Source organism: Narcine bancroftii, chromosome 1 (genome assembly GCF_036971445.1).
Source record: "Narcine bancroftii isolate sNarBan1 chromosome 1, sNarBan1.hap1, whole genome shotgun sequence".
Classification (NCBI taxonomy): Eukaryota; Metazoa; Chordata; class Chondrichthyes; order Torpediniformes; family Narcinidae; genus Narcine; species Narcine bancroftii.
Window position 1 is genome coordinate 394,407,274 of NC_091469.1, and position 27,940 is coordinate 394,435,213.

The following is a 27,940-nucleotide window of genomic DNA, read 5'->3' on the forward strand; positions in this document are numbered from 1 at the left end:
GGAAGGACACGTACATTTGACTACTATTCAGACTGCAGCCAAGCCTTCAACACCATAGTTTCAAATCCACAAAGTCCAAGACCTTGGGCTCAGCATCCACCACTGCATCTGGACTTCCAGTCCTGCAGACTGCAATCAGTAAGGATTAGTAACACCTCTTCTATGACACTGGAGCCCCACAGGGCTATATACTCAGCCCCCAACTACACTCCCTGTTTACCCAAGACTATGTGGCTAAACATCTTTCCAACTCAATCCATAAATTTGCACATGACTCCACTGTCATTTATCATTGTATTAGAGTTGGAAATATGGCTTATATTACAGATACGTTATCACCTTTGTATCCTGGTTAAAAAAAAAACTACTGTTTTATCACATAAAGTGCACAATAAATTTCAAGCTGTTCAGCAGTCAAACTCTGTAGCACATTAATAAACACAGTGAATTTAACCCAACTTCCAATGTGCAGGTGGCATAATATAGGGGCAGCATGTTAACGAGTGGTTAGTGCAAGGCTATTACATTCCTAGTGACCTGGATTCAAATCTGGTGCAGACCGTCAGGAGATAGCAAGTTCTCCCCATCTCTGCTGGGTTTCCTCTGGGTGACTCGATTCCCCCTCACCCTTCAAAATGTATGGGGGTATTTGGGCAGCACAAGCTCGTAAGACCACATTAAGAATTTCTCTGATTCACATTAGGATTTACAGTGGAAAAGATGATCAGATTTTGAATTCAATAAATAATAAAGATTGAATTGTTGTTTTCAGCTGTAAAATTAAGTAGTGAAGCATGGCTCTCCAGCAATAACATGCATAAACCAAATCATAGAATTATTACAGGATCGGATATTTATGCTCAGTCATAAATGCACAATTTACCTAAACACTAAAATAATGCAGAAGTTCAGCAAATTTGAGTTTCAGTATAATTTTGTCAATGTGAACACTGAAGATCCAAACATAATTAATTTTACTGTGACACCATTTATCCTCATCTGAAAGCAGGTGTGATATATAACTAACCAAGGTGGGGAAAATAAAAATAAACAGAATTATTCTATATCTTTTCATTGCTCTCATTTTTCTTGTAAGTAGCTCATCACATTTGTCCAGTATTCTAACTCACAATAAGATGAAGTTTCAGTGCTTTTACCTGATAAGTTGCTAAAATGTGAGACAGAAGATTGCAACGACTTGCTCCAAGTAAGTCCACTTTCTGGCACACATCATTCTTTAATTGGTCAAAGTGAATCTTTGTATGACGAACTTGGCCTTGGACCTTCAATTATAAAGAAATGAAGTCTGTAAAGATTCATGATCATTTTGGGGAGATCATCGTGTGCTTAAGAAGCAAGTTATAGCCAAATTGGCCCATTTGGCAAGCACCTCAAAAAATCCCAAGTCACAAAAACAGAACATTTTGAAAGAAGTTTGCCTAACCAACAGGAAACAGTGGGTCCTTTTCTAGTTCACAACTCATGAACAGTGGGGTACAATAGAGATCCATCCTGGGATAGATAAACAAACACAAAATACCTGGAAGAAAGAAGTGGTGAATAGATGGAAAGTGGAATGGCAAGATGCAAGGAGATACAAACGATGTTGATGAATGGGCAAAAGATTAGCTAATGAGAAATGTGAGATTGGATTTACTGGAAGGAAAATTAGAACCTGTGGGGTAGCAAGCAGACACAAAAAACGCAGGAGATTGTACTACAGGCTTTAATCCATTAAAAGCTGTACTGCAATTTCAGTCCCTATGGCTCCACAGTTACTGGCCCAGGAGGGGCCAGCTCAGGTTTATATCCAGATCGGTTGATTGACAGCAAGCCAGGTGGAGTCAGCCCCTTAGGTGGTCTTCCTGCAGGTACCGAGGTCGCTCCTGGAGTAGGCTGGTGGTCATATCACCACATTCACCTCCTTCTTAAAATGTGGAACAGTGCTGGGTGGTATTTACAAGTTCAGGCGGTCTGGCAGCTGTATGAGTCTCTGAGACCATTGCAGGGATGGCTCCTGGTCAAAGGTCAGTGAGGTGGGGTTGCCAGAGAGTTGGCTGGGTCTGGAGTGGATGGTGGTGTGGGCAGAGTGGTGTCCGTCGGCAAGGAGGTGGCCGGGTGGGTTTGGTCTGCGAGGAGTGGGGCTTTCCAGAGAGGTGGAAGGAGGAAGTCGGTTCCTGAATCCTGAGTAGGCCAAGGGTACCCACAGTGGAGAGGTTGAGCTGGGTAGTAGTGATGCTAGGGAGGTGGGTCCCCTGCTGGTGCCAGATCCCTGATTGAGATGGTGTCCTCATGGCCATTGGGGTACCTGATGTAGGCATAATTCTGGTTAGAATGGAGGAGGACCACCTGCTCTACCAGCGGGTCGGACTTGTGGGTCCTCATGTTAGGAGAGGAGCACTGGTCCTGGAGATATTAGCCAAACTGGGAGGGAGATGCCTGTTGCCGATTTCCTAGGGAACAAGAAAAGGCGCTCATGAGGGGTCTGATGAGTAGCCATGCTCAAAAGCAACCATATGGCATGGAGTGCCTCTTGCCAGTAGTCAACGGACCAGCCTTTGGACCTCAGGGCCAGGAGGACTGCCTTCCAGATCACCCGGTTTTCACGCTCCACCTGCCAATTTCCCTCAGGTTGTAGCTGGTCGTGTGACCAGCTGCAATGCCTCGTGCTACCAGGTACTGGGGCAGCTCCTCACTCATGAAGCCGGACCCCCGATCACTGTGGATGAATGCCGGGTATCTAAACATGGTAAAGATATGTATCAACGCCTTGATAACAGTGGCTTTGGAGGTGTCAGGGCAAGGGAATGGCAAAGGGAAATGGGAGTATTCGTCTACAACTGAGAGGAAATAGACATTTTTTAATGGAAGGCAAAAGGCCCTTGAAGTCGATACAGAGCCCTGTTCGAAGGGCAGAGTGGCCTTGATGATGTGGGCATGTGGTGGGTGAAAGAAGTGAGATTTGTGCTCCACACAGACCCTGCATGACTTGGTCATGGTCCGGACTTCATGGACAGTGAAGGGAAGGTTCTGTGACTTAATGAAGTGTGATGCCTGGGTGGCAGGATTTTGACACGGTGCTGCATACAAAACTGCTAAACAAGACTGAAGCCGATTGTAATATGGGAAAGGTACAAGCGAAAATGGAAGATTGGCAAAAATAATGCACATTTCTGTAATTGTCATGTCTACTTTTTGATAATATTGTTCCATTAGTTTATCTTTGGCATCCCTGCCTATCATATCTAAATATATCTTTGTGAACTCCCTTCCAGTAATTTCCCATCAATGATCTCTACTGGAGTTGAACATTTTCCCACTGTAATTTTCTGGGATGTTATGGCATTTTTTCCATGGAATTTATTAACTAATGGCTTCCTGATGCTCAATTAAGTCTTTATTTCACGAGATGAACTCTTTCACTTTCAAGTTCTGCATTCTGATCACTAATCCTGATTGCTCGGATCCTTTCCATACCAAATCCTTGCTTCCTTCCTGCAATAAAAATGTTGTGTTTGTAGCTGGAGCCATCATCACAAAATGAAGAGTATGGACTGAAGCCACTGGGTCTGTGAAGTCCATACTTGTTCTATGTCAGAGAAATCCATTATCTCAATTTCCAAGGTAAGAAAATTGCAGATTGTGGAGAAGCTTTGAGTCAATGATTGAAAATTCAGGATTGCTGAGTCAAACTATTCATAGAATATTACAGCACAGAAATAGGCCCTTCGACCTTTCTAGTCTGTGCCATATCATTTTTCTGCCGAGTTCCCACTGACTGGCATCTAGGGAATAACCCTCCATACCGCTCCCATCCACATACCTGTCCAAATTCTTATTAAATGTTAAAATTGAGGTGACATTCACAATACAGCTAGCAACTCATTCCACACTCCCACCATTTTATGTGAAGAAGTTCCCCCTCACCTTCTAAACCAGTGGTTCTCAACCTTTTCTTTCCATTCACACACCACTTTAAGTAATTCCCATGCCATCGGTGCTCTGTAAGGGATTGCTTACGGTGGTATGTGAGTGGAAAGGGAAGGCTGAGAAATCAATGCTCCCGACCCAATTGTTACTGAAATATTTTGCTTGAGAAAAATTTTCATTGGTCCATTTCCTTTGGAGTTATGAAACCGTGCACATAATGAGTCAATTAGGTACAATTAAACAGTGGTTTTCGAACATTTTCTTTCCACCCACATACCACCTTAAGCAATCCCTGACTAATCATAGAACACCGATGGCATAAAGTGGTACATAAGTGGAAAGAAAAAGGTTGAGAACTTTCTAACCTGTTTAACCTTTCCCCTTTCATCCTTAAACCTTGTCTCTGGTTTGTATTTCACCCACCCTCAGTAGAAAAAGCCTACCTATATTTACTGTCTATCTGCCTCATGATTTTAAATACCTCTATCATATCTCCCCTCATTCTTCTACACTCCAGGGAATAAAGTCCTAACCCATTTAACCTTTCCCTGTAACTCAGTTCCTGAAGTCCTACTATATCTTCTCTACACTCTTGCTATCTTGTTGATATCTTTCTGGTAGTTAGTAATCAAAACTGCATACAATACTCCAAATTCGGCCTCACCAATGTCTTCTACAACTCTACCATAACATCCCAACTCCTATTCTCAATGCTTTGAATTATGAAGGCCAATATGCTCTTTACAACCCTATCTATGGGTGATGCCACTTTCAGGGAATTACGCATCTGTATTTCCAGATCCCTCTGTTCTACCATATTCTACCGATCGCAGAGGCATATCACTAGACACAGGCCTCCAGTCTGAGAAGCAATCATCCGCCACTTCTCTCTGGCTTCTTCCATCCAAACATTGTCCAATACAGTTTATTGCTTCACCATGATTACTGAACAACCTCCCATATGGGACCTTGTCAAAGGCCTTACCAATGTCCATGCAAACAATATCCACAGCCTTTCCTTCATGAACTTTCCTGGGAATATCATTGAAAATCTCTATCAGATAGGTTAAGCACGGCCTTCCATGAGCAAAACCATGTCGACTCTCCCTAATCAGTCCTTGGCTATCCAAATAATTGTATATTTTATCTCTTAGAACACCTTCCAATAATTTACCTACTACTGAAAGCAGGATCACCAGCCTACAATTTCTAGAGTTACTTTTGGAACTTTTTTTTAAAGCAAGCAACAGAACAACATGAGCTATCCTCTAATCCTCTGACACCTCACCCATGGCTAAGAACATTTTAAACATTTCTGCCAGAGCCCCTGCAATTTCTACACTAGCCTCTCTCAAGGACCAAAGGAATATCTTGTCAGGACCTGAGGATTTATCCATCCTTTTTTTTTTAAGACTGCCTCCCCTTTAATCTGTATAGTGTCCATGGCCTCGCTGCTGGTTTTCCTTACTTCCACAACTTTGTGCCAGTTCCCTGAGTGAATACTGATGAAAAAAACATTTAAGCTCTTCACCATCTCCTTTGGCTCCATACATAGCCGACCACTCTGATCTTTGAAGGACCAATCTTGTCCCTTACTATCCATTTTCTCTTAATATACATGTAGAAACCTTTAAGATTTTCCTTCACATTGTCTGCCAAAGCAACCTCATTTCTTCTTTTAGCCTTCTTGATTTCTTTCTTTAGGTTTTTCTTGCAATTTTGATACTTCAAGTACCTCATTTGCTCTGTGTTGCCCATACCTGTCTCTCTCTTCTTCCAAACTAGATCCCCAATACAGAAATTTTAGTTGTTCTCATTTGATACATTAATTGTTACTTATTTTCCTTTTATGTTACTCAGGAAGCTCTAAGATCCATCAACTATACAAATTTGAAATTCATTTTGCAAAAAATTTAATTTTTAATGCATTTTTGAAAAATCTCACAACTCTCCAACCATTCCCGTGGGAATCACAAGCCTGCCTGGGGTTCTTGTGTGTCTTCCAGCAGTGTGGCAGCAAATAACCCAGAAACGTCACCTTCATTTTCATTTATTTCAGTGGTAAATTTAACTTTTAATAACAATGTAAAAAAAAATGAAAATGCAAAGCAGATGGAGGGTGACAAAGTTATGGGTTTTTTTTAATTGTTCCACTAACAGATCAAAAGTCTTCCTGCATAGTAACCATTGTTGTTCCATGAGATTACCATTTGCTTCATGATAATGAAAATATATTTTGGATCTTATCTACAGTATATTAATTGCATGTTTTCCAGAAAAACAAACTTAGCTAAATGAAAAGGATTTTTAATTGCTACTACATTCAACAGCTCCGGCACATCTGCACACATTTTATCATTAATGCAAAAAAAATTACACAATATATTCCCAGATTTTATATTTGAAAATCTAATTGCAATATTTCCATTCCTAACAGATGCTGCAATGATTTTGCATGCTTAATCATTTTGTTGGAACAGAATCCATGACACTTGATTATACACTGTCAGAGCTCGGATTTGTATTTTATTTGAAGAAAAAACAAACAGGGAAAATTAAGCAATTACAGTGCCCTCCATAATGTTTGGGACAAAGACCTTTTTTCCTTTATTTGCCAGTGCTCCACAGTTTTAAATTTGTAAACAATGCACAAGTGATTAAAGTGCACAATACCAGATATCATTCAAGGTTTTCTTTTTATACATTTTGGTTTGTATGTTTGGGAGATTTTGCTTCACAGGTGTTTGAGAGTACTCAGGTATGTTTAATTGCTTCAAGAGCAGTACAAGAGAGCTAGGGTTGCTTCTAAGTTTTTGATCATCTCTGGAATCTGTAGTTGTCATTTTCAACATGAAGACCAGAGTTGTGTCAATGAAAGTCAAAGAAGCCATTATGAGGCTGAAAAACAAGAATTAAACAGTAAGAGATATCGCCCAAACCATAGGATTCCCAAAATCAACAGTTTGGAACATAATTCAGAAGAAAGAGCGTACTGGTGAGCTCAGTAATCACAAAGGGACTGGTAGGCCAAGGATGACTTCTATTGCTGATGACAGAAGAATTCTCATCATAATGAAGAAAAATCCCCAAATACCTGTCCCACAGATCAGACACACTCTTCATGAGGCAGGTGTGGATATATCAATGACTACTGTCTGCAGACATCATGAACGGAAAAAACAGAGGCTACACTGTAAGATGCAAACCACTAATTAGCAATAGAAACAAGATGGCCAGATTACAGTTTGCCAAGTATTTAAAAGAAGAACCTGCAATATTCAGGAAAACGGTGAATGTCAACAGATTAACATGTATCAGAGTGATGACAAGAGCAAAGTATGGCAGTGCAAAGTATATGTCCAAGAACCAAAGCATACTATTTCATCTGTGAAACATGGTGGTGGGTATGTTATGGCCTGGGCATGTATGGCTGCCACAGATACTGATGCATTTATCTTCATTGATGATGCTACTGCCCACAGCAGTTACATGAATTCTGAAGTGTACAGAAACATCTCATCTCCTCAAGTTCAAGCAAATGTCTCCAAACTCATTAGACAGCTCTTCATCCCAAACATATTACTAAAGAAACAAAGGAGTTTTTCAAAGTTAAAAACTCAAAATTTCTTGAATAGCAAGTCAGTCATCTAAATCTACTGAGCATGCCTCCCATATGCTGAGGAGAAAACACAAGGGGATAAGCCCCTGAAACAAGTAGGAGCTGAAGATGGCTTCAGTAAAGGCCTGGAAGAGCAGCACCAGAGAAGATACTCAGCACCTGGTGATGTCTATAGATCAGACTTCAAGCAGTCATTGAATGCAAGGGATATGCAACAAAGTACTAAACATGACTACTTTAATATAGTATGTTATTGCTAAGTCCCAAATATTATGGTGCCCTACAATGAGGGGACTATGTATAAAAAGTGTTGCGATTTTTCTATGGTCAAACCAAAATATATGCAAAGTTGATGAAGGAAATAAAATCTGAAATGTGCACTTTAATCACATACAAATTATTTGATTACAAATTTAAAACTGTCGAGGACAGGGGCAAATAAAAAGAAAAATGTGTCCTTGTTCCAGACGTTATGGGAGGCACTGTACATCAACAGAATTATGCATGAAAGCAGTTTAGTGGTTTTCATTCTTTTTGTTCTCATGTCCAAATCAAATAATGGGAAACCACAAAAGAATGTCATGTAAGGAATGTAGCGATGCAAACAGGTACGACATAGAAGGAAAGGAAATTGTTCTCTCTGCAACCTCCCCACCGCCCCCGCCCCTCAAACCCCCTAGTGTCTAATCACAAAACAGTTTTTAAAAAAGCATCCTGTTAAATTCTGGCAAACTGTCTTTGACTTGGAGCATTGACTTTGCTTCTTTCTACAAATATGCCTGACCTACTGATTGTTCAAGATATTTTTTTCTATTTTTCATCTCAGATTTCTACCATCTGAAGTTTAGTTGAATTCAGAGTGTAGGAAGACATCTAGATTATAGATTTGTATGCTCAATTTTAAATATCATCTTTTTTGGAAAATTTTATTTATCATTTTAATATGCTTAACAATCAATCTTACCAAATGTAAAACATCAAGAAAATCCCTCCCTCTATACAAATCCTATAAACAGAAAGAATGAAAAAAAAATCATCCCATTGTCAGTGCACACAATAAAACAATGGATACACGATAATACCGGTGTTAAAATCTTTACAGAGGTCTACCGGCTAGCCAGTAGCAATCATAACTCTATATTGAAGTCAGTGAGGTAAAAAGCTGCCAGATTTTTTACAAAGGTATTATATCCCTTCCTGAGATTGTATGTAACCTTTTCAAGTGGGATGCAACTATTCATCTCCGAAGACCATCTAATCCACAAATAGATGGGTAAATATCATAATTGAAGGTTCTGTTTAATATACAGATTGACACCAAAAACATTTTATGCAAAGACAAAAGTTTTGAATATCCAATTCATGTTTATATAAGGCTTTCATCATTAAGAATTTCCCCACTATTTTCTTGTTGATAGCAGGCAAGAACTAAAATAAATACTACCCAAATTTTGAAATGTTTAGAGCATCAGTGACCTTAATATTTCTAGTATTCTATCTATATTTCTGTAATTTTTAAATTTATTTTTGAGCTAATGTCCTCATTCATGTTTCAGTTACTTTCAAAGAAGTTCATTTTAAATTTACAAAGGACTCCTGATCCATCTGCATAATTACAAGTCTTCTGGAACAATAACTGAAGTATTTCCAAGTATTCTGAACAATAGGAAATTAATTTAACTACTGCAAAATAAACTTTGAATATTGAAACTAGAAAAAATGTATAAAAGGGAAACAAGATCCATTATTTAAGCTAATTATAATCATAGTTAAAGTCATACATTTTACATACAATTTCATGTTGGTTGTAATCTCAGTCATCCAGTCTTTAAAGGAAACTTCTGAAATTAGATCAGAAAATGTAAATGCCAGAGCTATGATGAGGACTTAATGGCCAGAGTAACCATCGTCTGTTAAAGTTTAAGTAATATGATAATTATGTAATGTTAAAAATACCTACAAGGTAAACATTTTCCAGATATGAATGAAAAAAGGCAGTCAATGGTTGCCAACAATCATGGGACCCCAAAAATGTGATCGATAGAAACAAATAGGAACAGTAACAAGGAGGGTCCATAACAGACAAAAGGAGAAACTTACACATGGATGCCAAATTTGTACTTTGCATCTGACTTCACCAGGGAAAAGAGCGCTTTCAAAAAAATTATGAAGGAGGTGGCAAAATACAGGACACTTTTTAAAAAAATGACAGCATAAAAGGCATCAGAAAAAGGAACAATTTCCTAACATACACAAGTTACCAGGAACAAAAAGGATTCAACAGATGACTTTGAGTGATGTACAAGAGAGAAAGAAAATGCACGAGCACTAATCATAATACAGTATTCCAAAGCTCTCTGGATATATTGATGCCAGAAGACTGGAGAGTGATTGGTACATGTTGCTCCATTCTTAAAATGGAGCGAGGATAAGCTCTTCAGCTGAAGACCAGTCAGTTAGAAGAAAGCTTTTGAAAACATTGATCAAGGACAGAATGAATGGCCATTGGAGAAAAATGGATTAGTTAAAGCAAGCCAGCATAAATTCACAAATTCTATTTATTTGACTTCTTACAAAAGCAAACTCCAGTCATTTCAGACCTATCATACAGTAATTAGGCAGATGAGTTGCTAGAACAGTAAAACATCGTTAGATCTTGATTTGTTAACTGCTGATAATGAGGTGACAGAAAATTGATAAGGAGCAACATAGTTGCTCCTGTGTACACCAAATTCCAGAAAGGTTTTGAAAAATGCTACAAACAAGCTTGTCAATAAAGTTTAAGCCCATAACGTGAAAGGAGCATAGATAGAAAAGATAATTAAATGAAAAGATAGCAGAGGGTTGTGCTGAGAGGCTGCTTCCTGGATTGGTGGAAAGTACATGTGGGATTCAATGAGGAGAATCAATTTAAAATATCAGATATTTCTAAAAGGGGTGCAGGAGCATGGGGACCTGGGAACAAATTTTCATAAAGCACTGAAAGGAGAAACAGGTTGAGAAAATAGCAAATATTGTACACAATTCTTTTTTTTTTAAAAAGTAACAGAGACATTGAGTTTAGATTATATTCTGGGTGTCCTGTTATAGGAAGGATGTGAAGGCTTTGGAAAAGGTACAAAATAAAATGTTGGCTGGAGTAGAGAATATGGGCTACAGGGACAAACCTGGCTTGCCTTCTTTGGAGCATTAGAAGACTTGGTGGGGGGTGGGGGAGACACGACAGATCTATAAAATTGAGGCACTGATAAAGATAAAAATCTTTTTCTCCCCAAGAATGTGTTTAAAAGTAGTGGTGGGCAGCAATGGTGGGGGAGGGGGGGTGGATGAGGTGGTGGAGTTTAAAATATGGGTGAGGCAAGATTTTTAAAAAACACAACACAATTGGCCCACTAGTAGCAGTAGTGGAAGCCGATACAGCAAAAGGCATCTAGGTAAACACAAATTGGTAGGGGATGGGGAAAATAGGGATCATGTACAAACAGCAGAGTTTTTGTTTACTTTGGAGCATCAGGTTCAGCACACACTTCATGGACTAAAAGAGTCTATTCCTGTGCTGTACTGTTTTATGTTCCATAAAAGCATGGAAGCAGATCATAATGATAGAATTCGCCCTGCAGTTTAAGAGGGAGAAACAAAAATCAGAGGTGTCAGTATAACAGCGGAATAAAGGAGATAACAGAGATGCAGTCCAAGAGATGAGCCGGCCAAAGTTGATTGGACAGGCACACAAGCAGGCAGGATGGCTGGAGTTTCTGCAAGAAATAATGACGATGCAGATCAGATATATTCCAGGAAAAGAAATATCTGAATGGAAAATTAACAACTGTGTCTGACAAGTCAAATCCAAAATGAAAGCAAAAGGGTGTTCAAAGAAGCAAAAATTTAGATTGAAATTTAAACATAGTAACAGGCCCTTCTGGCCCATGAGCCCTTACCATCCAAATTTCCCAATCGTCCTGTATGTTTTTCAAAGATGGGTGGAAGCCAGAGCATCCAGAGAAAACCCACGCAGACAGTGGGAGGCATGCAAACTCCTTACAGACACCAATGGATTTGAAACCGTGTCACTGGGGCTGTAATAGCGCAGCGCTAACCACTATGCTGAATATGCCGTCCAAATTAGTGGCAAGAGATCAAACTGGGAAGCTTTAAAAAGCTTACAGAAGGCAATCAAGAAGGTCGTTATGAAGGAAAGGATGAACTTGGAAAGCAAGCCTGCAAATAACATTAAAAAATATGCCAAAACCTTAACTATATTAAGAGTGAAAAAGAGGAGAGAATAGATAGAGGACCAATAGAAAGTAATGCTGGAGAAATTTTAATTAGAAACAAGGAGATGGCAAAGGAACCAAATGAGCATTTTGCATCAGTCTTCACTGTGGAAGATATTAACAGTATACCCAATTTTCAAGGGTGTCAGGGAAGAGAGGCAAGTGCAGTCCCAATCACCAGAAAGAAGGCGCTTGGGAAGCTAAATGGGCCAAGGCTAGACAAGTCTCCCAGACCAGAGGGAATGCACGTTCGGGTTCTGAAAGAAGTAGCTATGGAGACTGTGGAGGCATTAGTATGATCTTCAAAGAATCAATATATTCTGGCATGGTATCCAGAGGAATGGAAAATGGCAAAGGTCAGTCCGCTATTTCAAAAGGGAGGGAAGCAGCAGAAAGGAAATTATAGACCTGCTAACCCAGTAGTTTTCAAACTTTTTCTTTCCATTCACATACCACTTTAAGTAATCCCTATGCTCTATGATTAGTAAGGGATTAGTTAAGGTGGTACGTGAGTGGAAAGAAAAAGTTTGAAAACCACTGTTTTAATCTAATTGACTTGTTATAGGCACGGTTTCATAACTCCAAAGGAAATGGGCCAATGACAATTTTTCTCAAGCAAAATATTTCAGTAACAATTGGCTCTAGAACCTGGACTGCTATGCTAAGTGTGCCACATGCAAAGCTGTGATTATTTAATTTTTCAAATCCCCCCTCAGTTTCCTCTTTAAAGAGCTGAATAACATGACAAGGGGTCAGGACAGTGGTAGGTTGTTCTGATTGGTAGCGGAACAAGATATCACAGGCATAAAATAAAGAATAAGAAAATTAAGAGTGATACAAGGAAAAGCTTTTTTGCACATACATGGTTGAAATCTGGAAACACTGCAAGCAGAGGTCCCATTATAACACTGAAAAGGGAATTGGGTAAATACGTGGACAAAAAAAATGCAAGGTTCCAGAAATGTGGCAACATCACTGAGATCTGTCCTGGGGCCTCCATGTCGATGCAATCACAAAGAAGGCTCGCCAGCAGCTATACTTTGAGAGGAGTTTGGTATGTCTCTGAACTCTTACAAATTTCTACAGGTATACTGTGGAGAGCATTCTGACTGGTTGCATAACTGTCTGGTATGGAAATACCAATGCACAGGACAGAAAAAGACTACAGAGAGTGGTGAACTGGGCCAGCACCATCATGGGCATCAGTCTTCACTCCATTGAGGACATCTATAAGATGCAGCGTCTTAAGAAAAAGCCTCTATCTTCAAGGGTCCTCACCACCTAGACTATGCCCTCTACTCACTGCTAACAACAGGAAAGAGGTCTAAGAGGTCTAGAAGCCAGAAGACAGACACCCAGTGGCACAAAAACAGCTTCCCCAGGGCCATCAGATTTTTGAACTGACAATGAACCACAGACATTACCTCACTTTTTCTTCTATTTACACTAATGTATTTATTTTAAATGTAATTTATAGCAATACTTGTACCTGTAATACTGCAGCAAAACAACAACTTTTGTGACATATTTCAGACAATAAATCCCATTCAGAATTTGATTCCGATGGTGAATGAAACTAGAGTTGCTGCGGGAGAGCAGGATTGGACATGGACTAAATGGACTGGTGCTGCAACACTGCAGTTCTACGAACTGGGTTTACCCAAATTGAATGAAATTTAATTTCATCGAAAATTCATTTATATAGTGCATTCATGAAAATCTAGTTCAAGAAATATTGGAGCTTCAATTTCTTTAACACCAATTCTAAAAACATTCAATTTGTAATGATTGTACAGGGTAATGTGCTCCATGTTCTTTCTCTAGAGACCTTTAGAAAGCACCAGACAGATATTTGTAAATGTACAGGTGTTCTCTTTGTGGTGAATGTCTGCCAAGCTGCCTGTCTCCCCTCTGGCGAGCCTTGCTGTACTAACATTGGCTGTGCATTATCTCGACTGCTAAGGACACTCCCCTTGGATATAACTGTATATGCATCTATTGTCTTTCATTATTGTACCATGAGTTTCTGCTAATAAAAGCAGTGATTATTGTTTGATCACATCGCCTTTGTCTACTTCATCAACTGGCACTTCAATTTTATTAGCAAAAATGGATGCAGCGCTCAAGCCAGAGTGTTGGATAATTGACCTGTCTGCCCCGAGGGCCAGAGAAATTTCCAACCACTGGATTGCTTGTTTTGATTACTACATGGCTCGAAACAATGTGGTTGATGAGGTGATACAGTGGGGCCACCTGAACTCTCTGCTAACACTCTTGTCTCCTTGAAACTATTCGATAAACAGGTTAAGCAGATCTTGATGGAAGAGAAATAAGAGAATTTGACAGCAGGGAGAGGAGGAGGTTGAGGAATGGCAAATGTGAATAGCACTATTTATATGGACAATCTATTCCAGTGTTGCAATTTATAAATTATTTGTCAGTAGTGAGCAGTGCATTGCAGAAGAGATTTGTTGTCCAAATTTACTGCACAGCATATTTACAATACAATGGATTACCACATTTTTAAAGACAATAGAAATAACACCACACAATGCATGAACCTTAAATTAAGGTTTTGCACAGAATACAGTTAAGATTATGGGCCTGTTTGGGGAAAATAGTTGAATGATGTAACACCAAAATAAAAAGGCTCAGTCTTGGAGGGAAAACAAAGACCTGACTACATATCTCAGTGCTTTTAATTTCTGTAACCAAAGCAGAAAATGACAAAAAAATACTCAGCAGGTCAGGCATAGAAGACTTGGATCTGTTTCTCAATCTTGATTAATAATACAACACTGTTACAAATATTTGTTTCTGATGATTAAAAAAGGTAGCATTATAAATTTTTACCTTCCTAAACTTTTCAAGATGCTTATACATGTCAGGGTCCAACTCCTGAGAAATATCTTTCATCCACAGTAATGCTCCCCGGTATTCTGTGCGAGACTGTTCCATTCGATTCACAGTCAGCCAGGTGTCAGAAATGGCACGGTACCGAAACGTTTCCACTTCCTGGTACAGTCGACATAAAGGACTACGGAGGGCCAGCCTGAGTCAGAAAAATTATCTGATTCGTAATTTTATTTCTCCTCCACACTCTTAAGTGATGCAGCAAAAACTCTTCCCATTCTCAGTGCTTTACCTGCTGCTGTTATGTGAAATTAAGATATTCTGGGAATAACATTTTAGTATACCTCTATCCATATCCTTCCTCCTTACGTTCTCATTTGCTAGAACCTAGTTATTTGATATCGAAATTACATTGTCGGAATGGGACAAATACAAAAGATGGTGAGGTACGATGGGAATGTACAATGGAAAGCAAAGAAAAAAAGCATGGGTGGGGTTAAAAAGGTACATATTTGAAATCAGAGATACAGGTGATTTAAAAATTCAGAACAGATTGAAAGGAGGAAAATTCTAATGTACATTTTTATTCCAAGATATCAATTACTGATAATTGTTATAAAAATACAACCAAAAGGGGCAAACAGAAATAAAACTGATCAAATTTTTAAAAAACAGTAATCATCAATATTCAGAAACTATCAATTCTATGGTATTCATAATTATGTCAGTACCAACCATAATTTCATGGGAACAAATAAAAATAATGCAAATAACAATGCACAAACACATGAACTTCAAAATGGCTTGTGTACCATTATATTCTGTGCTGCGAGAGGAAGATGCTGAGAATGGAGCAGCTGCAATTTCAGTGGATATGTAATTTATTTTAATTAAACATTTGAATCATTTTAAACTCCGGTATAATTTTTTGGTAGATGTTAAGAGTTATTCACAAATTTTAAAATCATTTCACAAATCTGAAAGTTAATTTATCCAATGAGCATGGATTAACCAGTTGTCAAAGCATTTGTGTGTGTGGGATTTATTCAGGACATTAAGTGATGTCAGGCTTTTATGAGCCAGAACAGAGCCACTTGTAGCCCAAGATGTTGACTCAAGGTCTATAATGTCATGCAATGATTATGGAATATAATTCTTGCCTTAAAAAATCCAGCAACGTATTTGATTTACATTTGGTACAAATAAAATCTTTTCCAATCAAAGCAATTTATTTGAAATTCATGGACTCAATCATCAACTTATTAGGAATCCAGGAACAGTATTAGTCAGTGTCATTACCATTATTAGTTTCAGATAAAGGTGCATTTCTAACATTATACCTTCCCATTCCTTATCACATTCATTGCACAACAGATATTTTGGAAATAAATGGTTCTATCAATGTTCATGTGGAAATAAGAACCAAATGTTAAAATAATAGATTTTAATCTATTTGGAAACCATATTGTGAATTCAATGAATACAAACAATTATTGTGTCAATTTTGTTTCCTGCAACTGAATTAGAAACCTTACCACTCGCCATCCTCTTAATGCCAGACTATCTTACTTTAAATATGAAAATTATCCTAATACCTTTGCTGAGAGGAGAAACATAGCGATTTCCCAGTTGCTTGCATTATCTTTCCTGCTCTGGTTTTATCCTGGGAACCCTGGGTTCTGAGAAATCTTCCCAATTCATTTTCTTCCTGAGATAAAACTGAGAAGGAAAGACAAGTGATAAAGCTTATCATCATTCAAAACTTGGAAATAAATTCTTTGAGACTCACACTCTCAGTATAAACCAGCTTTCAAAGGTCTCAAAAATGTTCAATGCATTTAAAAATTATTAAATTATTATTTTTAAAAAAATTATTAAAATGTTAATACAAGCTAGTAAGATTTTTTAAAATACATTAAGATCAACTCAATAAAAAAGAAACAAATTAACTGAATCCTCCCACCCTTGCTTTACTTTATGTTGCTCTTCCTTTATCCAAGTTTTTGTGAGACTTAACTGTACACCGAGTGTAGTCTCAAGATCTATTACACATAGTTTTCAGCCAAAGTATAGATAGGTATCTGTGATCACAGAATTCACAACCCATACATAACTGATTCAGAAAAATTGTGAAGGAAATTAGTTAATATATACTATTCTAAACTTATATTTGATCTAAGTTATCCCTGCCACATATCTGATCCTTCCCAACTTCAACACCACACACTAGGAATGCTGCCAGCTGCCTTCCTTTTTCAATGTACCCATAAAAATGAGACTTGCTGGTAGTAATTGTACAGAGTTGACACCCCACATTTTATGCCTCAACCCAGTGAAAAGAGCCAAAAGTAATAAGAAATTAAGCAGCAACTCTGGTCAAAGTTCGAAATAGACAAAATAGGTATAAGCAGGAGCTGATGTGCAGCTCAGCCATAACCTACAAGTGACAGAACTCCAAAGGCTAAATGTGTTCCATTCATTGAAAGAAAAATAAAATCAATCTGGTTGAGGAACACACCAGATCGATCAGAGAGGGCAAGAAGAACTGATGACATTGCAGGTCAAAGTCCTTCATTCTAACAAGAATCCTGCATCAGATTTCCCCCCCCCCCCCACCATCTGCAATATCTTGCATCTTTTGTTCTTTACTGCTTTTATTTAATGTTTCCAAATGTTTATTAACTTTTCCTTGCAATATTTAATTCTAATGACAAATAGTTACACAAATAGGCATGTTGTTAAAATAACTGTGCATTAAATACATACAACAAATCCGTTTCTGGTACTGTTCAATGACCTTCAGAAGTTCCATGCATGTTCTTTGAATGGAATGGAATACCTAAACAGAATAAAAAGGCTATATTGAAGTAACTGCACACACCGAGGAAAAATCCTCAGAGGGAAGCATCAGTGTTAAACAAGAAAATCTGCAGATGCTGGGCTCAAGTGCATTACACAAATGTTCTGATTTACAATACACAAATATCAATGCAACTTGGCCTGTTGAATTTCTCCAGCTCATATGTATATTGCCGAGGGATGCATCAACAGGTTTTGCAAAAGTAAAAGTGATAGGCTTAACTACAGTGTTGGACTATGGTTTCCAAACTTTTGGCAGGTGTCATAATGGCAGAATCAAGTTACCATCACTGTTTTGCAGAAGAATGACAGACAAAGGCACGATATTCTATCATCTCAGTGAATTGAACATAAAAAGGTACATTTACTTCCTGACATAAAACTAAAATGGAGGCCAACTATATTCCCAATCTAAATTTGATTGCAAGGAAAATTTCATTAAATTTTAACAATTGTTTCTGTTAAGTGAGATAACTGGATATATGCAGGAGTCTACTGGCATAGATACGAAATAAAAATCCAGCCTAGATATAAAATCACATATCACCACACTGATAAATAGGAGCAAAAGTATTCAACAATTGTACCCATTGGCTATAATTAACCAGAATATTTAACAGTGTAGAAACAGACATAATCTCCTGTCAAGATTTAAAAGCCAAAATCTACAAATGTTTCAAATCTGAAATGAAACTACAAAAGTCTGGAAATATTTAGCACGTTAGGTAGAATCTGCAAAAAGAGAAACAAAGTTATTGATTTTAGATTTAGTTGAATGTTTTTAAATCTTGTTCAGTAGAAGCACCAAAGCATGGTGCTGTCACCAGACTGAGTGTATGATCTCTAAGTGAGAGAGGATCCCGATTTAGATAGAAATAATTTTCAACCAACTTCAGTATTGAAGGGAAACATCAAATACTGAGTTTTAAACAATGAGGGAAATTTTAAGACGATTCAAGACACTTTCATTGTCATGTAATAAAACAGATGTAATATTACACAAAGTACCATTTAATCTGCCATAAAGTAGACAGACTCACTGTCAGCGGAAATTGCCCAGGGTCATTACAGTCAGATAAAGTGAAGCAAAAGAGTCCCTTCAGAGTCACTAAGTGTCCATGGACTCTCCTCCAGCACACCCATAGTCTCTTACAGCCACACAGACTTCAGCCCAAACCATCGTCAACCCGAGCTCCAGATCCAAATCTCCAACACAGTCAGGATGTCTTCTGCACCCGAGGCTCATTCCCACCCTTGGCACCCTCCACCACCCTGTTCCAATCCCTGGTACCCCTTCAGCCAGTCTCCAGCCAGTGTGAATCCTTTGACTGCAAGTTGACAGAAGCCTATAGGATTCCTCGCCTCAAATTGTGCCCTCAGCTTATGTGCTTTTCAGTCGCAGAGCCCCTCACTGGTTTGCCACCGTGGTCACTCCTCTGCTTCTGCTCAGTAGGGAAGGTCTCCCGGTTTTCTGATGTCCTGCACCAGATCTCTACTTCCAAGGAGTCTGTAACCCCTCGAGGCTGCTGCCAAACATAGGCCCATTTTGGGGCCAGATTCTGTGGTTGCAGGATTTTAAAATAGTTGGCTTCTTTAACAGGCTGTTTAAAGCCTGTATGGAGCTGTCAGTAGTTGGACTGGGCGGTAGAAACCTGCAGAGAAGCAGTGTCTCCTCTCCCCAAATCCGCACCAGCACTGCTGTTGCAGAAGCTCAGCCATTTTTTTAATTTAAAAAAAAGCAAGGAAGGATTGCACTATCAAGAGAGGCTAAACTGGTTAGGTCTATATTCTTTGAAATTTATAAATGACAGGTAATCTTATTAAAGCACGAGATTTGAGGTATTTAAGCGCACACAGTGAGGGAAGAATCTTGAATGAGGAGACATACTTTCTCAAGATATGGGTTTGATCATTTTAACACTATTGTGTCCACAGAATTCTATGCTTTACCTAAAAGCACGCTTAAATTTCTTCTTGCAGAGGGTGGAGAATCTCTGGAATTGACTGGAGAGTCGTGGAGGTTAGAAAGTTGAAAGCATTTAAATTAGAGGTTGAAATGTTTTTGAGAGAGCAGGGGAGTAGAGGAGGCCTGGGTGGATCAGCCATAATATTAAAGGCAGGGGAGGCCTGATGGCCCAGATGGTCCATTCCCACTTCAACTTTTGTGTACTTTTATTCCATCTACATCTAAAGCCAGTCCTGCTCTCCCAACTTGGAATATCTGCAATCAGGAGTTATCCATTCTATCTACCAAGGGAATTCTCCGCCATCATCCTGATTGCTATGTACATTCCGCCCCAGGCTAACATCAGGCTATCCCTGATCAGCAGCCACCAAACAGCACATCTCGATGCCTTTCCAATCATTGTTGGGAACTTCAACCAGGCCAGCCTGAAGAAGTCCTTGACAAACTATCACCAACATAATACCTGCGCAACCAGAGGAGCCAACATACTTGACTACCAATATATCATTAAGAATGTCTATTGATCCATCCCACATCCGCACTTTGGAAAGTCTGATCACCTGGCTATACTTCTACTCAGCACACAAGCAGAGACGGAGGACCACAGAACTAGTGGTAAATACAGGGAAAGTATTGTCCGGGGGGCGGGGAGGCGCACCTGCAGAACTGCTTTGAATCGGTGGACTGAACAAAATGCAAAGATTAATCTTCAAACTTTAATGAATATGCCACACCTGTCACCGACTTCATAAGGACATGTATGGATGAGTGTGTGCTCATGTACACAATCCATGACCCCACCCAAAACTTTTGGATGAATTAAAAGACTCACAACCTGATGAGGGCTAGGTTTATGGTGTTTCAGACCAGTGATCCAGATCTCTACAGGAAGATCAGGTACTACCTATGGAAGGCTATCTTAACAGGAAAGAGGCAATTCCTTGGGAAGCTAAAAACAGAATCAGCTATCCGCCCCCTATGAAAGGTCTTGTAGGCTATTACATCCTTCTAGGCCTAACATCATAAATGGCTGTGATGCTTCACTCACCGACGAGCTGAACAACTTTTATGCTCACTTTGAAAAGGAGAATTTAATGATATCAATGAGAATCCCTGCAAAAGCTTGGTGGCCCTGCAATAACTGTTTCCTAGACCAACATCAGAACCTATTTCAAGAAGGTAAATCCTCAAAGCATCAGGCCCTGATGGCATACCTGTCAGGGTACTGAAAATCTGTGCCAACCAGCTAGCTGGAATGTTCGGGGACATTTTCAATCTTGCTGCGGCAGAGGCTCCCACTTGCTTCAAACGGCCATCAATCATACTGGTGCCCTAGAGCAAAGTGAGCTGCCACAGCGACCATCGCAATTTAGCACTCAAATTAACTGTAATTAAATGCTTTTGAGAGATTGGTCATGGCCAGAATCAATTCGACCCAAGTTCTGGGCCCACTGCAATTTGCCTACTGCCACAACCATTCCATAGCAGATGCAATCTCACTGGCTTTCCACTCAGCCCTGGATCACCTGGACAACAGCAACATGAACATCAGGCTGCTTTTCATCGATTACAGCTCAATTTTTCAACATCATCACCCCCTCAGTACTGGTCAGCAAGCTTCAAAACTTGGGCCTCTGCACCTCCCTCTGCAACTGGATCCTCAGAAGACAACAATCAGTGTGAATTGGTAACAACGTCTCCTCTTCACTGATGATCAACACTGGTGCTTCTCAATAGGTTCTTTTAACCTGCCTTGTAAAATGGGGTTAACCGGGCAATTTGCCTGGTTAATGCCCCACTCACAAGATAGCTTGAAAGGATCCAACCCAGTCAGCAGGCTCCAAAATCAACCTAGTCCCTCCCCTACCTCGGAGGTAGTCAGGGAATCCAGTTAAGCTTACCTAGATCTAATCCACTAGTGGCTTGAAAACAAAAATGGCAAACCCAGTTACTCCTGTGACATCAATGCTTGCATGCTGGCATCACAGGGAATCCATAGATGAAGTGTCTGCCCTGATCAGCGGGAGAGAGGAGTGGGGCCACAATTGGAGGGAGTGAGGTTGCTGACATGGAGGCAGAGGAGAGGGCTTGGTTGCGGCGGTGGGGGGGGGGGGTGCAAGAAGAGAGGGATCCGCTGCCGCCGGGGGGGGGGGGGAGGGGGAGAAGAAAGAGGAGAAGGGTCGCTGCTGTGGTGGCCGAGTGGGGGGGAGGGGAAGGAGGGGTCAGGGGGCGTCTGACAGCCGGTGGGGGGGGGGGGGGAGGGAAGAGACTTACTGATAGTTCCCTAGGGCATGCTGCGTCACTTACCACGTCATCGCAGGGGCGATTTAATGGATCCATTCCCCCCCCCGCACCTTTCCCCCCCACTAATCGCACCTGGGTCCCAGGAAAGCTACCCAGGTGCTGCAGTCTAAAGTCACCTATTGATGAGAGCTTAGCCCACTACTCTACTCTTTACACTCACAACTGTGTGGCTAGACAAATGCCATCTACAAATTTGTCAATGACACAATATGTGTCAACAGAATCATACACAGCAATAAGGAAGCATGCAGGAGGGAGATAGATCAGTAGATTAGAGGTGTCACAACAACAACTTTGCACTCAACATCAGCAAAACTAAGGAAATGATTATGGACTTGAGGAATGGGATCACAGAAGAACACAAACCAGCCCTCTTCACAATAGTGCAAAAGAACATTTAATTGAATCAGATGGTACGAATTTTCAAACCAGTGAATCTTCTGCCTGATTGGAGGCAGGAGAAAATGAGTAAATGGGGTGAAATTAATTTTTTAATGCACCAACAGCTTTACCAAGGCAGTGAGAAGTGTACACAGTGTCGATGGGGGACATGTTGGTTTGTGTGAAGGCCTAAGCTGTATTCACCACTCAGAAATGTCTTGCTATTTGGGTCGAGCAGCCCTTGTACCTAGCTGTGAAGTTACATTCTTTGGTGGATCTATAAAAATTGGAAAAATATTGCTGAATTTCCTTCGGCTTCTGAGGAAGCAAAAGCATTTGTGAGCTTTCTCTACCACAGTACTGACGTAGTTGGACCAGGACAAATTTATGGGAATATTTTGCACCCACAACCTTGTAGCTCACCATCATTTTTAACCTCAGCACCTGTTAGTTTTTTTTTAAAGAAACAAAGTTCCTCTGGTTAAGAGACAGGCAAAATTTTGGACGAGCCTAGCAGGACAGTTTAAATTTTAAAAACCGAAAGGTAAATAAAATTAGTATTGTACACACTAAAATATCATGGTTTAATTAAGCAGGTTGAAATAAATATAGAAGGATTACTTCTTTTAACTAATGAAGAACTTGATATCTACATCACAGAAATGTGGGTTGACTTTCTTGCCAAGATTAAATTTTAAAGATGCAGTGCAGTCAAGGACAACAAAGCAGAGGCGAGGTGTTGGTGCAGAAAACAAGATGCCGTAACGTCGCCATCATGTGGCCATAGACTGGAATTATTTTTTTAAAAGAATTTGTAAGAATAATTTTAGTAATATCTTACAAAAGTGATTTGATAATTATATGGGTTTAGAAATGGAAGATGAAGCTGTACATAATTGAAATGATTATATTTGGGGTAAGATTAAGATATCCTGTAGCAGCCTGCACATGGAGACATGGACTGGCCCACAAAATGGCCGATGAATGTGGCAACCATGCGGACCTCGGGGTGACATCGCCCGTTGTCCCAGGTGATCACCCATACGCCAGGAATACAGGGAACTGTGGCAGGAATGCCAACAAATCTCAAGCCAGCACTCCGATGACGCAGGACCCTTAAATCAGCTCCTGGGGCCCATTTAAATGCAACGGCCAGTGCCATAAACTAGTCTCGATTTCAAGGCTTTGGTGTGCGTGCCGTTCTTCTCTACGTCCATTTAGCACAAATGCTACATTGGTGATTGTGACAGGTCCAAACGGCAATTAGACTCGAAGATGAAAGACCAGGCAGAGCCAGCATCCACGTGGTCTCACTCAGGTTCCCAATGTTTTGCGTGTTGCAGCCACACACGTGATTCAAGCAGGCCGAGGCTCAATTCCAGCTTTGACACAACACTGCCGACAATGGCCTCTACTTCTGTCATGAGCACATTCGATCAGAACACGGCGGCAAGGGTCATAGACTTCCTACAGCAGCCTCAGGAGCAAGGTAAATGTGTGGCCCTCAAAGAGCTGTTAACCCGCACTTTCAAGCAGTCCCAGTGCAAGCGTGCTGCCCAATTGCTGCATATGGACAAATGGCGGGGGGGGGGGGGGGTGTAAGGCCCCATCTGCCTTAAAAAGCAGGATGCTCACTTTGATCAAGGGCCACAAATCTTGCCTGCTCTTCAAGCAGATCTTTTTGGAGCAACTACCAGCAGATATCTGACTTTTGCTCATGGATGAGGACTTCAGTGACCCTGAGAGAGTCGTGGCAGGGTAGACATGTCCTGGAGAATGAAAAAGAATATCAGCGCCATCGTAGACCACATCAGCAAGCCCCACAAACAGACGAGAAGCAAGTTTATACCCCAGGACAATTCTGCTACCATCATCAGTGATGGGGTGTGGAGGCCTGTCAATGCCACCCACCCTCTCGGTTTCTGGGAAAAGCCATGGCCAACCATCGTTAATTGCTACGGCGGTTGGCCCACATGATAACCTCCTCTACGTTGGGCAGGCGGTTCCTGGTCAATACCATTGCCGAGATAAGTTCCCTGCCTCCCGCGGGCCTCGACACCTGCAACAGCAAAGCAGGGCCCAACACGGAGGGCAGCTAACAGCTTCTCCATTCAAACTTTTGACATCTGCACCATCCCCTTTCAGTTCAGCAACAGCCGCTTTACATAGACCTTCACTCTCACGGCAGTGGTGCAACTGCTCCTAAGGAGCGGCTTCCTTCGTGCCCACTGCATGCTTGTAGACCTCAAGGGACAGTGCCCACCAGAACTTTTCAAACTTTACCTCTGGCAAAAGCCAAACTATCCGCCCCCACCACCTTGATTCTATAAATGTTTTCAGATAACAAATTTGCCCGCATCCTGGCGGATTTCCCCTCAATAGTGGCGCCACAGTTCTCCACAGTTGAACCAAAGCATAGCTGAACCAAAGCATGGGGTAAGACACCAAATTCTGACTGAGGGAATCCACGTCAGGCCACACCTGCTCCCTCCCAAAAAACTCACCTTAGTAAAGAAGGAGTTCAAAAAAATGGAGGAGCTTGGGATTGTGCGACACTCTGACAACCCCAGGCCTCCCTCTTCCACATGAGGACAAAAAACAGCAGAGGGGTGGGGTGGAGGCCATATAGTGACTACCACCTCAACGAGGCTACTACACTCGACAGATATCCCATGTCCCACATCCTAGACTTGGCCCCCAACCTGCATGGGGCATAGATGTTTTCCAAGGTGGACCTCATCTGGGGATACCACCAAATCCCAGTTCACCCCCAGGATGTCCCCAAGACCCCAATTATAACCCTTTGGTCTGTTCGAATTCCTTTGCATGCCCTTCGGTCTAAAAAATGCAGCAGAAACTTTCCAGTGGCTGATGGATATAGTGGGCCGGGACCTCCCATTTGCATTCATCTATTTGGACAATATCCTCATTACCAGTTGCAGCCACAAAGACCACGCCACCAACTGGAGACAACTGTGCACCCAGTTGAGGGAATTCAGTTTTACAATTAACCCCATGAAGTGCCAAATCGGCTTGGGCACTATTGATTTCCTGGGGCACAGAATAAACTAACATGCCCCTAAAGGTCGAGGTGGTCTGGCACTTCGCCATGCCACATACAATAAAGGGGCTACAGGAATTTACCGATATGACAAACTTTTACCACAGATTCATACCGGTAGCAGCCCACATCTTGCCGCCCATGGCAGGCAAGTCAAAGAACATTACCTGGGATGAGTCTTCGAGGGCGTTCCAGAATGCCAAAGATGCACTGGCCAATGCCACCATCCTGGTACATCCCAGCCCAGAGGGACCTACTGCTCTGACAGTCAATGCCTCCAGCACAACAGGAGGCATATTAGAACAGTTTATTGAAGACCAGTGGCAACCCCGAGCCTTTTACAGCAGACACCTCCACCCCCCAGAGCTCAAATACAACACCTTCGACATAGCTGTAGATGCTGTACCTGGAGACAAGAGATTTCCGTTACTTTTTGGAAGGTTAGCAATTTAAAGTCTTCACCGATCACCAACCATTGACCTTAGCCTTCCATAAGGTATCATACCTGTAGTTTGCCTGATAGCAGAGACACTTGTCCTATGTGTCCAAATTTACCACAAACATACAGAACATTGCAGGGTAAAGCAATGTGGTAGCCAAAGCTCTCTCACTTCCCGCAATCGAGTCAGTACACGTCCTGTCTCAGAGGATCAACTACATGGCCTTCACCAAAGCACAGCAGCAGGACCCGGAGATCCCCATATATAGGACAGCCGTCTCCAGTCTTAGGGTGGAAGACGTCCCCGTCGGCCCAGTTAACCTGACACTACTGTACGACATCTCCACCAGCAACCCTCGCCCCAGCTGCATTGGGTGCCAGGTTTTCGACACCATACACAACCTGGTGCATGCTGCAGGCAATACGAGCCACTGTGAAGATGGTGGCTAGCAGGTTTATCTGGCACAGCCTCTGCAAGCAGGTCAACCAGTGGGCCAAAACCTGAACAAACTGCCAGTTCTCAAAAGTGCAGGCCCACACAAAGGCGCCCACACAGACTTTAGAACCATTGCTCTGGCCACCCCTTCAATTACCCTATGAGGCCCCCTACAGGGTTATCAAGGACAACACGATGACTTTCATCCAACACTGGTGGTAAGGAAGAGACCTTTACCATTGACAAGAGATAATAATGATTAATATGAGATGCAATATTGTAAAATCAAGTACAAAGATAAGAGATGATGTAATCTGACAACATAATGCTGTAATTTTAACTTTTTTTGTATTTATGGACCTGGTAAAGTCAAAAAAAATAGATTCTTCTAGTTTGGATGATAGTTCTAAGATGTCGCTTTCTAGTTTTCTTTGAGTTATTTTTTTGAATTACTCATCTCTTATCTGGGGGAGGGGGTGGGTAGATTAAATTTTGGTTTTAAAAGCTATCATGTAACATGATTATATATTAATATACTGAATATGAATTTTGAATCTGAATGCATGTATGACGAAAAATTCAAAATAATTTTATTTTTAATCTGCATTTTGAGGTTTTCTAGGAAATGATGTGTTGGAACTCAAGGGTCCAGAGGAAGTTCATGAGAATGATCCCTGGAATGATTGTTATCATTGAGGAGCATTTGATGGCTCTGAGACTGTACTCGAGTTTAAAATGAGGAGGGATCTCACTGAAACCTATCAAAGACTGAAATGACAAGGAGGAGTGGATGTAGAGAGGATGTTTCCTATGGCGGGGGAGTCTGGGACAAAAGGACACAGCCTCAGAATACAAAAACATCTCTTTAGAACAGAAAATAAAGGAGGAAATTTTTACCTCAAGAGTGATGAATCAGTGGAATTCATTGACATGGAGGTAATCTATAATGTTTGGGATAAAGACACTTATTTCCTTTATTTGCCCATGTTCCACAGTTTTAAATTTGTAATCAAACAATTTGCATGTGATTAAAATGCTCATTGCAGATTTTATTCACGGTTATTATCTACATTTTGGTTTGACCATGTAGAAATTACAGCACTTTTTAAACATAATATGTGGGACATAGCAAACAGCAATAGTACGTATATTGAAGTAGTCAGGTTTAATACTTCATTGCATATCCCTTGCAGGCAATGACTGCTTGAAGTCTTTTGATTCAAAGACATCACCAGGTGCTGAGTATCTTCTCTGGTGATACTCTGCCAGGCCTCTACTGCAGCCATCTTCAGCTCCTGCTTGTTTTAGGGGCTTGTCCCTTTATGTTTTCTCTTAAGCATATGGAAGGCATGCTCATTTAGATCAGGTGAGTGACTTGGGAATTCAAGAATTTTCCAGTTTTTAGCTTTTGTTGCTTCAGCAATATGTTTGGGATCATTGTCTTGCTGTAGGATGAAGTGCTGTCAATGAGTTTGGAGGCATTTGATCGAAGTTGCACGGATAAGATGTTTCTATACACCTCAGAATTCATTTTGCTACTGCCATCAGCAGTTACATCAATGAAGAAAAGTGCGCCAGCACCATGGCAGCCATACATGCCCAGGCCATAACATCCCCACCACTATGTTTCACAGATGAGGAGGAATGCCTTAGGTCTTGGGTAGTTCACGTATGCCTCCACACTGCTCTTGCTATCACTCTGATACAGACTAATCTTGGTCTCCTCCATCCACAAGACCTTTTATCCAGAATTCTGCAAACTCTTAAATACTTCTTGGCAAACTGTAATCGAGCCATCCTGTTTCTGTGGCTCACTGG

The 27,940-nt window shown here is 40.8% G+C and overlaps 1 protein-coding gene across 7 annotated transcripts in view; it reads right to left on the bottom strand.

The window, feature by feature from the left end:
- Positions 1 to 27,940, bottom strand: part of ica1 (islet cell autoantigen 1) — a 165,736-nt gene that overhangs the window by 87,681 nt on the left and 50,115 nt on the right. For 6 of the 7 annotated variants that reach the window (XM_069913714.1, XM_069913717.1, XM_069913718.1 and 3 more), the window contains exons 3-6: positions 17,443 to 17,515; positions 16,272 to 16,395; positions 14,677 to 14,875; positions 1,158 to 1,283 (exon numbers count right to left, since the gene is read on the bottom strand). In XM_069913714.1, coding sequence (XP_069769815.1) covers positions 1,158 to 1,283; positions 14,677 to 14,875; positions 16,272 to 16,395; positions 17,443 to 17,515 — 522 coding nt within the window. Of the gene's footprint in view, positions 1 to 1,157; positions 1,284 to 14,676; positions 14,876 to 16,271; positions 16,396 to 17,442; positions 17,516 to 23,821; positions 23,956 to 27,940 lie in introns of all 7 variants that reach the window. The other variant, XM_069913719.1, reaches the window with a different exon arrangement.